This window comes from Meles meles, chromosome 10 (assembly GCF_922984935.1).
Source record: "Meles meles chromosome 10, mMelMel3.1 paternal haplotype, whole genome shotgun sequence".
Taxonomy (NCBI): domain Eukaryota; kingdom Metazoa; phylum Chordata; class Mammalia; order Carnivora; family Mustelidae; genus Meles; species Meles meles.
Genome location: NC_060075.1, coordinates 77,662,836 through 77,677,015, shown reverse-complemented (window position 1 = coordinate 77,677,015; position 14,180 = coordinate 77,662,836). Strand labels below are relative to the sequence as shown.

The 14,180-nt window shown below is 38.1% G+C and overlaps 1 protein-coding gene across 3 annotated transcripts in view; it reads right to left on the bottom strand.

Annotated features, from left to right (window-relative positions):
* Positions 1-14,180, bottom strand: part of ELAPOR2 (endosome-lysosome associated apoptosis and autophagy regulator family member 2) — a 214,682-nt gene that overhangs the window by 98,894 nt on the left and 101,608 nt on the right. For 2 of the 3 annotated variants that reach the window (XR_006820540.1, XM_046021104.1), the window contains exons 3-8: positions 13,563-13,758; positions 8,278-8,425; positions 5,191-5,277; positions 3,197-3,302; positions 2,118-2,270; positions 1,398-1,486 (exon numbers count right to left, since the gene is read on the bottom strand). Coding sequence is in view for 2 of the 3 variants with exons in the window: in XM_046021104.1 (XP_045877060.1) it covers positions 1,398-1,486; positions 2,118-2,270; positions 3,197-3,302; positions 5,191-5,277; positions 8,278-8,425; positions 13,563-13,726 (747 nt within the window). In the remaining variant the exon portion in view is untranslated. Of the gene's footprint in view, positions 1-1,385; positions 1,487-2,117; positions 2,271-3,196; positions 3,303-5,190; positions 5,278-8,277; positions 8,426-13,562; positions 13,759-14,180 lie in introns of all 3 variants that reach the window. The other variant, XM_046021105.1, reaches the window with a different exon arrangement.

Here is a 14,180-nt window from a genome sequence, read left to right as displayed (position 1 = left end):
TAAAATTATTCTGAGTAAGTAATGGCTCTCCTGCAAATACTAGAGTGACCTTGGTCTTAAGTATTCAAAAGTCAATTCCTAAAAATAATTTGAGGACTAAAGATGAGATGATTAATCACAAAATATAAAAAGTACAGCTTAGAACTTAAGGATACAAAATTAAGAAAAGAAAAGCAATACTAACATGTACATATATCTCCAAACTAGGTCAAGAAATTTAATGCCATGATATAAAAGATGTAAACGCAAGGAGAGGGTGCTGCATTCCAGCCACTTTTTTAAAAGATTTTATTTATTCCTTTGAGAGAAAGAGACAGAAAGGAAGAGCGTGAGCAGAGAGGGGCGGGGCCGGGGGGGACAGAGGGGAGAGAACCTGAAGCAAACTTCTCGGAGCACAGAGGCAGGTGCTCGGGGCTCAATCCCACAACCCTGAGATCATGACCTGAGCCGAAACCCGAGTCCAGAGCTTAAATGACTGGGCAACTCAGATGCCCCGGCAGCCACTTGAATCTCAGTTTCTCTACTGACATATGCTATTTACAGGCTCACTGTAAGATAGAAAATGCCACAAACGCGGGTTTCATGTGTGCATTTTTCCTCTGGCAAAGTGCCATCTGTATGGTAATTACTCTGCATTTTCTAAACACATTTACGCCTTCATTGGCCATAACTGAATTTGCCTATGGCTGCATGGCTCTTACTGATCCAACCGACTAAGGAAACAAATAATTAAGGAGAAGTTTCAGGATATTTCCATCCTGTGAGTCACAGTACACATTTTAGGGCTGCACTCCTCCTGATCCAATTATTTTTGAAAAAAAAAAAAAAAAAATTAAGTGTCAAGGCACCTAGGTGGCTCAGTCATTAAGCATCTGCCTTTGGCTCAGATCGTGATCCCAGGGTCCTGGGATAGAGCCCCACACCATGCTCAATGGGAAGCCTGCTTCTCCCTCTGCCACTCCCCCTGTTTGTGTTCCTTCTCACGTTGTCTCTCTCTCTCTGTGTCACATAAATCTTTTTTAAAATTTAGTGTTAAAAATAGCAGTGCTTTAGGGCCACTCGCTCTATGACAGACACGACACCAGGACTCACAGCCGGAGGGTGTCTTGCATTCTCATCACAGCTTTGTGAAGTAAGACGTGATATTAGCCCCATTTTACAGATGAAAAAGCAGACTAAGAGCAAATAAGTGGCCCACAGCTCTAATAAGTACTAGTGTAAAATCAAAGCGCGGCAGCGGGATTGAGAATCTACATTCTTAAATTTCCTCTGTCCTACTTACAAACATGTGTTATAAATCAGCTCATTTAAGTGTCTCAGGAATAAACTGGAGGCTGCTCAAATTGGGAAGAGGGTTGGATTAACAGGGAATGCAGTCGACTGACCACAGTCTGTACCTTTCCTTCTTCATCACAGGGAGTATGGATCTGGAAATAGTCTTTTGTGGTACAGGGAGGTCGCTCCACGCACTGGCTGGATCCTTCCTCTGCAACACAGAAACACATTTCAGAAATGAGTCATTTATGTTGTGACTCTCGAAAAAGGCAAAAAATCAAAACAAACAAAAAAACTCAGACAACTAAAAATTTAAAATAACCTTACACCAGACAAATTTAGGAAGAACTAGCTAGGCCTCAGGAAAATAAAAGCCTGCATTTTTATTTACCCTAGAACAACAAATGTTCCCATAATACACAAGAAACATACCATAATGTTTTCCATAAGACATTCGATTTTTTCCATTATCATTGAACATTGTAAATTTGAAATAAATGGAAATTTTCCAAGCACATGTCTATGCCAACCAATCATGTAACATTACACCATGATTTTTTTTTTTTTTTAGATTAGTGTACATATAACCAAAGCACAGGGAGAAATAGATCCCTGTGGGGTGTGGAACAAAAAAAGTAATAAATGGAAAAGTCACACACAAAGGGGTAAGAAGAAGTCGTATTTTCTCCATTCAATACTGATTCCCTTCAACACTTGTTTTCTGACACACTCTTCCCACCCCATTTGGTGTGTGACTTCTGGCTAAAGACACTACACTCTCAACAAACATAAATTTAGAGAGAGAAGAACAAAGAGCATAAGCTGGCAAAGCCTGGTCTTACCCGAAAACTGGGAGTGCTCGTCACACTTTATGCATTCTTTGGCTCCTTTCTCAGAGTATGTGTTTCTGGGACAGACTTGGCAGTTGAACGAACCTGGTTTGTTGCTGAATGTGCCCGGCTTGCACGGGAAGCATTCTGACGTGTATGCCACCCCTGTGTGGTAATGAAAAACAGAGCATGGGAGGGGGACCCATCAACAACACGCACATCAGCACCTTCCTGCTGCTTCTATCAGAAGTGCGAGAAACAGTAGTAGTCAGCCAGGATCCTGTATCCCATCCACTCAACACCAAGGAAGCATTTACTGTGTGCAAGACACTGGGATAGATTAAACATCCTAAGGAAAGCAAACACTTAAGCAAGAGGGTGAGATGTCACAGAGGTATACAAAATTATAAACTGAGTCGTCAAAAGACAACTCCGCTCACTCTGACCTTGCCCACCCTGGCTCAAGTGGCCTTTTCCTCTGGCTTGTAATTCCAGCCTTTGCCAGCAGATGTCCCTATGACTAATGAGTTAGCGTCACAGGAACCAGTACAGAACGTAGTAAAATATAAGCCATTAATAAAGGAGAATGACTGGTTTAATTAAAAGTAGCCCTAATTGAGAATGAACCTTGCCAGGGTTTATTGGCTGCTCTCCTGGTCCAGCAAATGTCTGGCTGGTTCAGAGAGGCAAAAGAGGTTCAGGAGACAGGAAGAGTTTATTTTATTTCTATTTCTGTGGCTTTTACAGTGACCTGGGTGGGCTCAATGTCTGGTACAATAGACATTTCTTGAATGAGGAACAGTGTTTTATTAACAAGGATCCTTTTATTTTATGTAGACACCGGAAATTGTATCATGCTTATTTTTTTCACACAGATTCAATTAATTTAGTTTAAGTGTACAGAAAAAAAAAAAAAAAAAAGCCAGTCAACTTGCCAAAATTAAAACCGGGATCTCTAGACACGTACAATGCCTAATGTATTAATTCCTGCCCCATAAACCCTTGAGCCACCCAAACCAACAATTTAATCAATGTTTTAACAAGTTCCAAATTCTAATATGTGACTACAAAAAAAAATTGCTGTGAAATACCTTCAATTGTAATATTTTTTACCAAAACCGGCTTGACTGCCTTAGAACCCATAAGGATGCCAGTGGTTCTCCAGTAAAGTATGTTGGTGCCTGATTTCAACATTACCTGTAAAGAGGAACAGAAGGCCCTTGGGTCAGATAAACCACGCTACTTCAATCATACCTCAAAGCTAATCTCTTATGTACTTTTCAAGGCATTATCACGAAACACCATTAATTAGGAACCTATGAACTTAAGTCTACTGTTAGTGCATATATAAGCTCTGCTGTAGTCATATTTCCTTTAAAAAAAGCTTGACAATAAAAAAATATAGCAATAAAGAAAGAAAAGGAAATTCTTTAAGCCTGAACAAAAAGATAAAATGATTTTTAAACCATGTGCATGAAGTTTTGGTTTGTATTTAAAAGGAATTCATTCCAGAGTGTGAAAAGGCACTCAACCAATCACGTATTTATGGACTGCCACTATTCATAAGTAGATCTCTGGGCTCTGAAAACAAAAAGGCAACAGAATGAGTTTGCTTCCTTCTAAAATTTTTAAATAAATTATACTGCAACAGCAACCAGAGAAAAATAGGGCTGTTATAAAATAACATGATTTAAATGATTGCAACACATAAATGATGTTACATGTAATATTTGCTTCCTCGGCCACCAGCACATGGTTCTATTTACCTATCAAACTACGTTTCTCATAAACCTCATGCTGTTTCTGTCAAAGCCAACAAATTAATTTAAGGGCTCCTTGCTTTCTCATTTGCCACTCTTATTCTTCTGTGTAGTCTCTGGCTGGCCAAGTTCAAGCTGTATGAAATTAAAACATATCCAAATACTGCACGCTGCCAGAGACTCAGAAAAGTCATGTACTAAGTACTTTCCCCTGTGTTAAGTGAAGAAAGTGTATTTGTTGCCAAGGGTTACTTGTACCTTCAAAGCCCAGCTTAATGAATGCTTAGGCGAATGGGATTTTAAGTGGTTCTAACATCACTTCCAGGCATACAGAAAAAAAGAAAGAAAGAAAGAAAGAAAAACAGTCCAAAAGGGTACATTGTATTAACCACTCAAGAGTGAGGCCCCCGGCTAAACTCGAAGGTGGGGGTGGATGGCTGCTTACTGACATACAGCTCAGTCTACTCTGCAGGGACCACGCTAACTCGCTCCCACGTATCTTCTCATTTAATCCTGCAAGATCGCTCCCATTTCTTACAAGCAAAATCAGATTCAGAGAGATGAAGCCAAAAACAGAACAAAAGAGATTAAGCCAATTGCCTACAGAAACACAACTACTATAAGCCAGAGTTAGATTTGAAATCCATGCCTCATTCCAAAGGGGTTGTGCCCCCGGTAATAATAGAGTCACGGACCATGTTGTCTGATAACTGCTTTCAAGCATTTGGAGTTGTCCTGTGGAGGCTAGGCAGTCACCTTACTCAAAGTGACCAGAAACAGGAGAACTCTGAGCGACAGGTAACAGATAGATAGGAAGCGGGTTAAGGCTCCAGCCATGGGTGAATTTTGTGATACACAGAGCTGTCCAACAGAGGAGTCAGTACAAACCCCCAACAAGACAAGCTGGAAAGTCACTTGTTGGGAGACTGCAGAGAAAGTTGGATCAAAGGATCCTGCCAGTGCCAGGAGCCACTGATTCAGGCCATGTGACAAGCACATATGTAAACGTAGGTTCCGTGTGTTAGCTTTGAATGGCATATTTTCTTGTCAATGCCCCTTTGAAAAGGAGGAGAGTTGGAGTGTGATGGGAAAGAGAAGGGAAAGAAGTCTAAGGAGAAAGAGAAAGGTAGGAAAAAGTACCTAAGACAAAGAACAAAGAACCCGTGTCCTTGGAACTTTGGGACAATTTCTTCCCTAACTAAAAACTGTCTAATTAACGAACCATTTTTTTCTTCTTTGTTCATCAACTTTTTTTTATAAGGTTGGGAAAAGGAAGGAGCAGAATGGGGGTTGGTGGGGGAGAAGACAAACAAACAGAGACTTACAGAATGAGAGCCCCATTCTCCATTGTCTGTGAGTTTTACCCACTTGTCTGCAGTGGTGTCCATCTCCTGGCACTGATCGTTTTGAATCTGTGGATTAAACACAAGGGCCCCAGTAAAGCTTCTTGAATAACGACTTTAATTAAACTCATTATTCAGCATAGCACAGGCTGCAAGAGCTTCTTTCAGTAGCTACTAAGTAATGACAGTGAGTAATTCTCAGCACGTAAACCTACGGAGACCTCTGGAGCCTAAGTGACAACTGTATACGGTGATTCTAAGTAAATGATCCTCATTATTGTAACAAAAGGGTTAAGAAACAGAGAGGAGGGAGGGAGAGAAGATGAGAGTGGCTAACTCTGAAAATTCACAGGAGGGAGAAAAAAATCATTACGAAAATCTTACCAAAGGTTTAAAACGCTTTCATTCAGCATCCAGGCCCAATAAAAATAAAGTATGCTTTTACAAGACTTAGGGAAGTAAGGTTTTAAATTAATAAACAAATAACACCTGCTTTGTTATCAATTCCCCAACTCATTGCAAGCACGTAGGTAAGTAGCTACGGTCAAAGCCGAAACCCTAAATGATGATCTGGGGGGCAAGGTTAATCATGTGCCATACCAGTTCAAATGACTGTAGCTACTAGCTTGAGCACCAAACACTCTGTGCTCTCCAGACCATTCTTACAAAATGCCCAAGGGTTTTTGCACACGACTTTTCCAGGCCTGTGAAGAATACACAGACATCAAAAAGCAAGGCCATTTTGCAGTATTGCCCATGAGTCAGCAACAGAGATGGGTTGGGATAAGAACTTGTCACCTCTACATCTTGGCCACTTCATTCATCGTCCTGACCAGTTTGCCAACAACATTAAAACATTTGCTGTAATAGGTATTTCCTAAAAGCTTATAAGCTAGAAAACAGATCCTTTTAACATCCAAAAATACCAGAAGATATTTTTTTACCAGCCACTGAGGATATTTGTTTAAGCTGAATTTAAGTATCATATTTATACATACTTATATAATAAGCATAATGACTATTCTAATGCAGGTGTTTAGCCATTTCTAAGCAGTTATGGACCCTAAATATACCTTTGGTGGTCCATGTGTGGATAAGCTGAAAGTTTTTGTCTTGGTTTGTTTGTTTGTTTGTTTCCCCAGCTAAAAGCAAACATCATGTGTTTTGGGGGTATTTTAATGTCATTCTGGGATCCGATTTCTGTTCTTCAGTAAATGTATGACCTTGGTCCAATCACTTATTCCCTCTAGGTCTTGACTTCATCACTTAAAAAGAAAAGTGGAGGAGCTGAATGAAATCCCCATAGTTCTAAAATTAAATGCTTGACTACTTTAAACTATGTGATGTCTGAAGGTACAACTGTATCTTTCAGTCTTCAGACATTTCCTTTCCATTAACCATGAGCCTGATGACTGAAGTGTTGACCCTCTGAGTCAATAAATTACAACCCATAAACCTAAAACATCAATAAAAGAAGGAACTCACAGTTTGTAACCAGAACAAAGGCACCATTCAAAGTAAGTAACGAAACTTCACACCTTAGGAGTACAACTTACTCAACAATACAAAACTAAATGCTTATTCTAACAGTTTTATAATTACCTCACTTCCTAACCTTACTCTAGTTTTAGTTATATTGCAAACATGTCCCATGGAATAGGGAATCATTTACTCTAAGAAGTGTTTTGCAAACAAAATGTAGCTTAAAAATCAAATCAGTTTGAATAATACTTAACATCCTAAACTCCTCAAAGGATATTAGGACAAGGAGGATCCTTATGGGTCTGGTCATACAATCCACTTTGCAAAAGAGAATGCTGAGGGCCGGAAAGTTAGCTTAATTGCCCAAAACACACAACCGGCCATGGTACTTGGGACTTGAGCCAGAATCTCTTGACTTCAAGTCCAAGGCTCGTACTTTCATGGTAAGTATCTCTTCCCATCAAACTTCTGACTTACAAATTTCCATTATCAGGAGCAAAATAAATTTGTTTTAGAATTATCAGTACCTGGGCTTCTGAAATCTGGACCAAAGAAACATTTTACAAGGTAGTTTTCCCCAGTTACCTGTACAACACACCTTTTTTTTTTTTTAAGAAGTCAATCTGAAAATATTTTCTCAAGCATTTGAGAGACTGCCACAACAGATATTTGCTAGATTAGATTCAGTTTATATTATTTTTTTTAAGTTTATTTATTTATTTATTTAAGCAGTCCCTACACCCAGTGTGGGTCTTAAACTCACAATCCCAAGATCAAGAGTCACGTGCTCTTCTGATGGAGCCAGCCAGGTGCCCCTACATTAAATATTTAAATAATTTTAGTAGCAACAGTCTATTCTTTTTAATGTAAATTCAGTTGATTAACATATAATGTATTTTGAGTTTCGGAGGTAGAGTTCAGTGATTCATCAATTTCATGCAACACTCAGTGCTCATCACATCATGTGCCCTTCTTAATGCCCATCACCCAGTTGCCCCATCCCCCACCCACCTCTCCTCTGGCCTACTCTATAAGACTTCTATTTCATCCTACATTCTATAATGCTATTTCATCTCTTACCAAAAACATCAACTATCTCATCCCGATTCCTTTAGATTATACCAAATTGACAGAATCAAAAACACCTAACAACTTCCACTTTTGAAATATTGCCCATGCTTATACTTAAATCAATCAAATATTTGAAATAGCAAGGAGAAAAAAAAAACAAAAACTGAAATTGGTAAAAACATATTTTGAATAAAATAACATCTGTAGCTATAAAGAAAATTAAAATGAATGTTGGGTGAAAGCATTTTTCACACATAAAGTCTAAATCAAATAATGATCATAACCAAAAATAAAACAAGTCCAATGTTATTCAACAAGATGAGAGCTCCGAGGTAAATAAACAATATTAAGCAAAAATAAAATATTATAGAAAAAATAAGGTTTTCTTTTAATATTAAAAGGTTCAGTTGACAGAAAAAACTGAGGAGGCATACCACGCAAAAGCAACATCCTATTAAAAGAAATTTTACATGAATTTCCCTCAAAAAGTAAGTTCTAGAACATAAAAGGCCTTACAAAGAACTCAAAGAAGATGTTGTTGTCGACATACTGGTACTCAAAGAAGACATAACCCGACTTCTTGAGGTGCACAGCATAGATCAAAGACACCGTGCAGTCATCGCGATTGGACTCTATGTAATTTCCACGAGGGACCCAAGAAGAGCTGTAGAAACAAAACCAAGAGGCATTTTTACATTAGCATTAGGAACCCTCTTCTGTTCACAAGTCACGTAAGTCAGTTTTGAAAGTAGTTCCATCAGCAAAGCACAGCAGGGAAATCTAAATCTTTTCTGGAACTCAAAGGCCAACAAATTACTGGGAAAATGTTCATTTCCTATGGCAAATGGCTTCCTAAACCTCGGTAAGGTTATGTGATCCATTTGCTAGGAAACAGCTATTTTTCATCAAAAACTTGATCACCAAGTAGATGACCACTAATTGCAACAGTCTGACGCAGAATTATTCTCTCAAGCAATACCTGAAGTTTTATTTATCCACCTGCAGGAAGATGAGGAGTTTCTTGAAATGAAAGAAGGAAAAATACATTGGTAAACAAAATTTAAGTTGTAAATCTAACCATAATTATTCTGAGCTAAACCAATAAGGAGTCACATGTTGACTCTTGGGGAAAAAATTTTTTTCTAACAAACAGTATGAAAGCACAACTTAACAGCCTTCTTTGTTTATATGGATGATAAGAGTCAGATTTTGGCAAATTCTTTTCTTTTTTTCTAAAAGAAATCTGAAGACTGAGATTTCCACATCCCAGTATGACTCACTAACTGGTACTGGAGTTGCCCTTTCTCTTTCACAAACTGTTAAACTAAGGAAAATAACATGAGCCATATTTAGGCACTGACAATAGGCAATGGCAGATTGAGATTCTTGAGAGCAGGAAAATGCATGAGGCAAAGCCCAGACTGACTTTGACCTCATTCTTCAGGACACTTTCCAGATTGTGGCATCCAAGCAGAGCAGAGTGGTCTCACTGAGCTAAGGAGCAGAGATGAGTGTTAAGGGCAGCTGAAGCAGCTGGAATTTATGGGCCTGAGAATCAGAGAAAGCAGGGGTCCAGAAGTCCATATGGAGTTTCTCTGTTGGCCCTGGGCTTGAGTCTGGAGGATACAGACAGACATGAAAGAGAACAGCCACTGCAAAATTGTGACTTAATCAGAGAGACCACTTTAGTGGGAGTCACAGAAGCTTCTGGTCACCCAGAGAGGAGAAAACTTGAAAACCACATTGGGCATTCATCTGACAAAATTGCCACCCTGGGAATAGGGCCTTGCTCTAGAGCAGGCATCAGAAAACTTTTTCATAAAGAGCCAGAGAATAAATATTCCTGATTTTGTGGACCATCTGGTTGTTCCTGCAATACTGAACTCTGCTATTGTAATTGAAAAGCAGCCACAGACAATGCATAAATAAATGAGTGCAGCTGTCTTGCAATATAACTTTGTTTACAAAAACAAATGGCCCACAGGTCATAGTTGGCCAGCTCCTGCACTAACAAAGGCAGTGATCTAGAACTAAGAGTGACACCACTACAGAGCCACCCTAAAGAATAATAAAACCAGGCCTGATGAGATCAAGGTGATTTTTCAGCACATAAACTGCCTGCCAGAACAAAATTCAGCACCCTTTAAAACAAACAAACAAAAAAAACCAACTTAAAAATCCACTTTCCCTACACCTTAACATTCACAATGCCCAAGATACACTAAAAATTTACTAGACATGCCAATAAATGGAGAAATACGACCCTTCAATGAGAAAAGATGGTAAAAATAAAAGACAAGTATTTAAGATAGTTCTTACAAATACAGTCAACTATAAATAAAAGATGAATGAAGGGATGAAGAATCTCAAGTATTTTAAAGGAAGTAAGAGCCATAAAATAAACTAGATGGAAAGTCCAAAACTGAAAAATCACAGCATATAAAATTTGAGACCTCCCCCCAAAAAATTGACGATAGGCAATAAAATTCATTTAATCTGCAATACGAGAGAAAAAAATTGGAACAAAAAGAGCCTCAATGACTTTTAGACAATATCAGGTGGTCTAACATACATGTAATTGGAGTAAAAGAAGGAAAAGAAGGAGAGAATAGGGCAGAAAAAACATTATTGGTGAAATAATGGCTAAAATAGTTCCCAAATTTGGTAACGGTATCAACCTACAAATCCAAGAAGGTCGCTAAACTTGAAGTAAATACATGAAAACCAATGCTGGGCACATCACAGTCAAACTGTTGAATAGCAAAGATATAGATAACATTTCATAAGTAGGCAGAGAAATAAGGACACAGGTGCACCTGGGTGGCTCAATGGGTTAAAGCCTCTGCCTTCGGCTCAGGTCATGATCTCAGGGTCCTGGGATTGAGCCCCGCATCGGGCTTTCTGCTCAGCGGAGAGCCTGCTTCCCCCGCTCTCTGCCTGCCTATCTACTTGTGCTCTCTCTCTCTCTGTGTCAAATAAATAAATAAAATCTTTTTAAAAATAAAATAAAAGAAAGAAGGACATAATACACAGAAGGGAATTAATCATAAAAAAATCAGCTCACTTTTCATCACAAATAAGGGAGAGTTCAGAAGGTAGTGGAACACCTTCAAACACAGAAAGAGAAAAGTAAAGTCCAGAGTCCGATGTCCAAGAAAATATTCTTCAAATGAAGGCAAAAATAAAGGTGTTTTTGAGTAAACAAAAGCTGAATTTGTGAGCAGCAGACTTGCCTCATAAGAATGGATAAAGAAAATTTTACTGGTTGAAAAATATAATCCTAACATTCACATCTATATAAAGAAAGGAGCACCAACAATGGTGACTATATACGTAAACATACAAAGCCATATTTTTTCATATCTTAAGTTCTCTTGAAAACAACTGGGGCACCTAGAAGGCTCAGTCGTTAAGTGTCTGCCTTCAGCTCAGGTCATGATCCCAGGGTTCTGGGATCGAGCCCTGCATCGGGCTCCCTGCTCTGAGGGAAGCCTGCTTCTCCCTCTCCCACAATCTGTGCTTGTGTTCCCTCTCTCACCATCTCTCTCTCTCTGTCAAATAAATAAAATCTTCAAAAAAATAAAAATACTTGGTTATTTAACATACATTTCATTGTACTATAGGCTTTATAATGTGTTTCTAAATATATGACAATAGCACACAGATGAGGATATAACTAACTACTGTTGTAAAGTTTTACATCTTGTGTAAAAGTACAACAATAACTCTAATAACACTAAAATGCCTATTGTGATTTGTAGCCTTTGCAAACAAGATTAGAAAAGATATCTGAAGATATAAAAAAAATGAAGCATAACAAAAAATAAACTACTTTTTCAAATTTTAAACTTTTGTTCAGCAAGACAGCATTAAGAAAATGAAAAGGCAAATGCAACAAAGAAAACATTATACCGACGTGAATATGTATTTGCATATATATGCACACATGTGAATATTATGCAAGTATTATGCTAATATATACATGACAAGAACTCATGTCCAGAATACAGAAAGGACTCATACAGCTCAATAATAAAATGACCCCCAAAACAGAAAATGGTAAAACTGATATCTCACGCACACAAAAAATTAAACACACAGACAATGACTATATGAAAAGTGTTCATGGGAAATACAGCTTAAAACCACAAGGAGGTATCATTTCACACATGCATTCAGGAACGGTTAAAATAAAACAAGATTTGACAAAACAAATATTTGTAAATATGGAGTGTGACTAGAATTCAAATGTACCACTAGAGTCTACAATGATAGAACCATTTTGGAAAACTCTATGACCCAACCAATTACAAAGAATGAAAACAAGGTCAGATGAATGGAAAAAGAAAAGGAGGTAAGGTGGGAGATGATCACGGCAATGTCAGACTGAAGCTCATATTAAGAAAATTAGATGAAACAGTACACTGAAAAAGTTGTACTTATCATTAAATTTCTTTAATGAATGAACTACATATTCTAAGTAGAAGAAAGCTATGTCAATATCTCCTGTTCACCAAAACAAAGACCTGAGATACCATAACATCCTGCTAGTACCCTCTTCTAAAGAGCAATTTTGTTTAAGAAAATAAAATTACATTTTTAAAAGATATACACACTGAAGCACATATGTATATACATGTATGTATATGCATATATGTGTATGTGTGTGTACATATATACAAAGATATATACATAGATTATACATATGAAACATGCATTATAAAATATACATATAAATACATATTTTTAGAGGAATAATCCTGTTAATAATATCTAATGCCACAACCCTATATAAAGAAATGATTATCAGGAGAGTAAATATGTCACTTGGAAGAGAGAGAAAGAGAGGGCACTGGAAAACAACTGAGATTAAGGAAATGTAGGAAGGAGAGAACACATCTTTCAGCACAGCTAAATAATTCTGCAGCATCCTTAGCTCATGGTAAAAAGATTGAGCTTCTGAGAAGCCATTTTTGTCGGAAGATAGCTAGAGGCCTGAAGTTTAACTTTCCCATCCACGGCCATATGGAAGGAAATGTTACAGTCAATACAAGAGAACAGGAAGGATTATAGCCCAAAGGTAAGATTTTGCATCTTTTCAAAACAATTTAACATTCCACTAATGTTGTCACAGGCAAAGCTAATAAGCCCCCAAAGAAGGGAAGAAATTACAGCACAGGTAACAAAGTCAGTAATATTGTAATAACTACTCATGGTGACAGAGGGGAACTAGAGTTACTGTGGTGAGCATTTCTTCATCTATATAATTGTCAAATCACTTTGCTGTATGCCTTAAACTGCTGTATTATATGTCAACTATACTTCAATTCTAAAACTGTTTTTAAAAGGTAATAATTAAGCAAAGGAGCTTTCCACTTTATGTATTTAACCTACTCTCTCACAGGAGATAATAGGGTATCTAAATGATTACACGTTCTTTCTTTCAGAGGAAAAGAAAAATTAATCCAAAATTAAACCCATTAGAAATTAGAGAAAGGTTAGTAGAAATACCAGTCTTGAATGTTACAGATATATTATTAGAAAACTGGTTTGTTTTTCTATTAATAGCTTTACTGCACCTTTGCATACAGTATTTATTATGTCCTAAGAGCAAATACTTTAATCTCATGAAAACTGAGCTACATTATCTGTATGACCATCCAAAAAAGATGACTCTTTGCAACTAGCTTATCTAGAATCCCAGTCAGTACCAACATCAGCCCCACCTTCTTTCTAGAAAAGAGCAACTACATGCTTCTCAAGGACGCAGTCAAGATCCAGAGACTCCTTTGGATTCTTACTTGTTACAGCCATCTGGCCTGCTGTCAGAAGGGCCAACCACAGTGTCCATGAACGTCGCAACGTTGGAAAATCCAGCTGGCAATTCATCCCATTCATCAAACTTGATGCCACTGCCCAAGGAATAGGTACCTTCACCACACTTACTGCACACCTGGTTCTTCATTTCTAGATACTCTCCTGAAGCACAGGAGAAAGCTGGAAGAAAGAAGAACAGAGAACTCATTAGTCACTGCGTTCCTCCATCAATTTTGTCACCAGAATTATTTTATTTTATTTTTTTAGATTTTATTTATTTGATGGAGAAAGAGATAGCAAGAGCAGTGGGAGCAGCACGCAGAGGAAGAGGGAGAAACAGGCTCCTGCCTGAGCAAGGAACCCGACATGGGGCTTGATCCCAGGACCCTGGGATCATGACCTGAGCTGAACGCAGACGCTTAACCAACTGAGCCACCCAGAAGCCTCACCAGAATTATTTTTGTAAAGCTCCAGTCATGCCACACCCTAATTAAAGCTTTCTAAACTTCTCCTTATTACCACATGTGCTTTATAATCTGGACCCAACCTATTTTTCCAGGCTCATCACTTGCTCCTTCCTCTTTCAACCCTAACAAGATTCC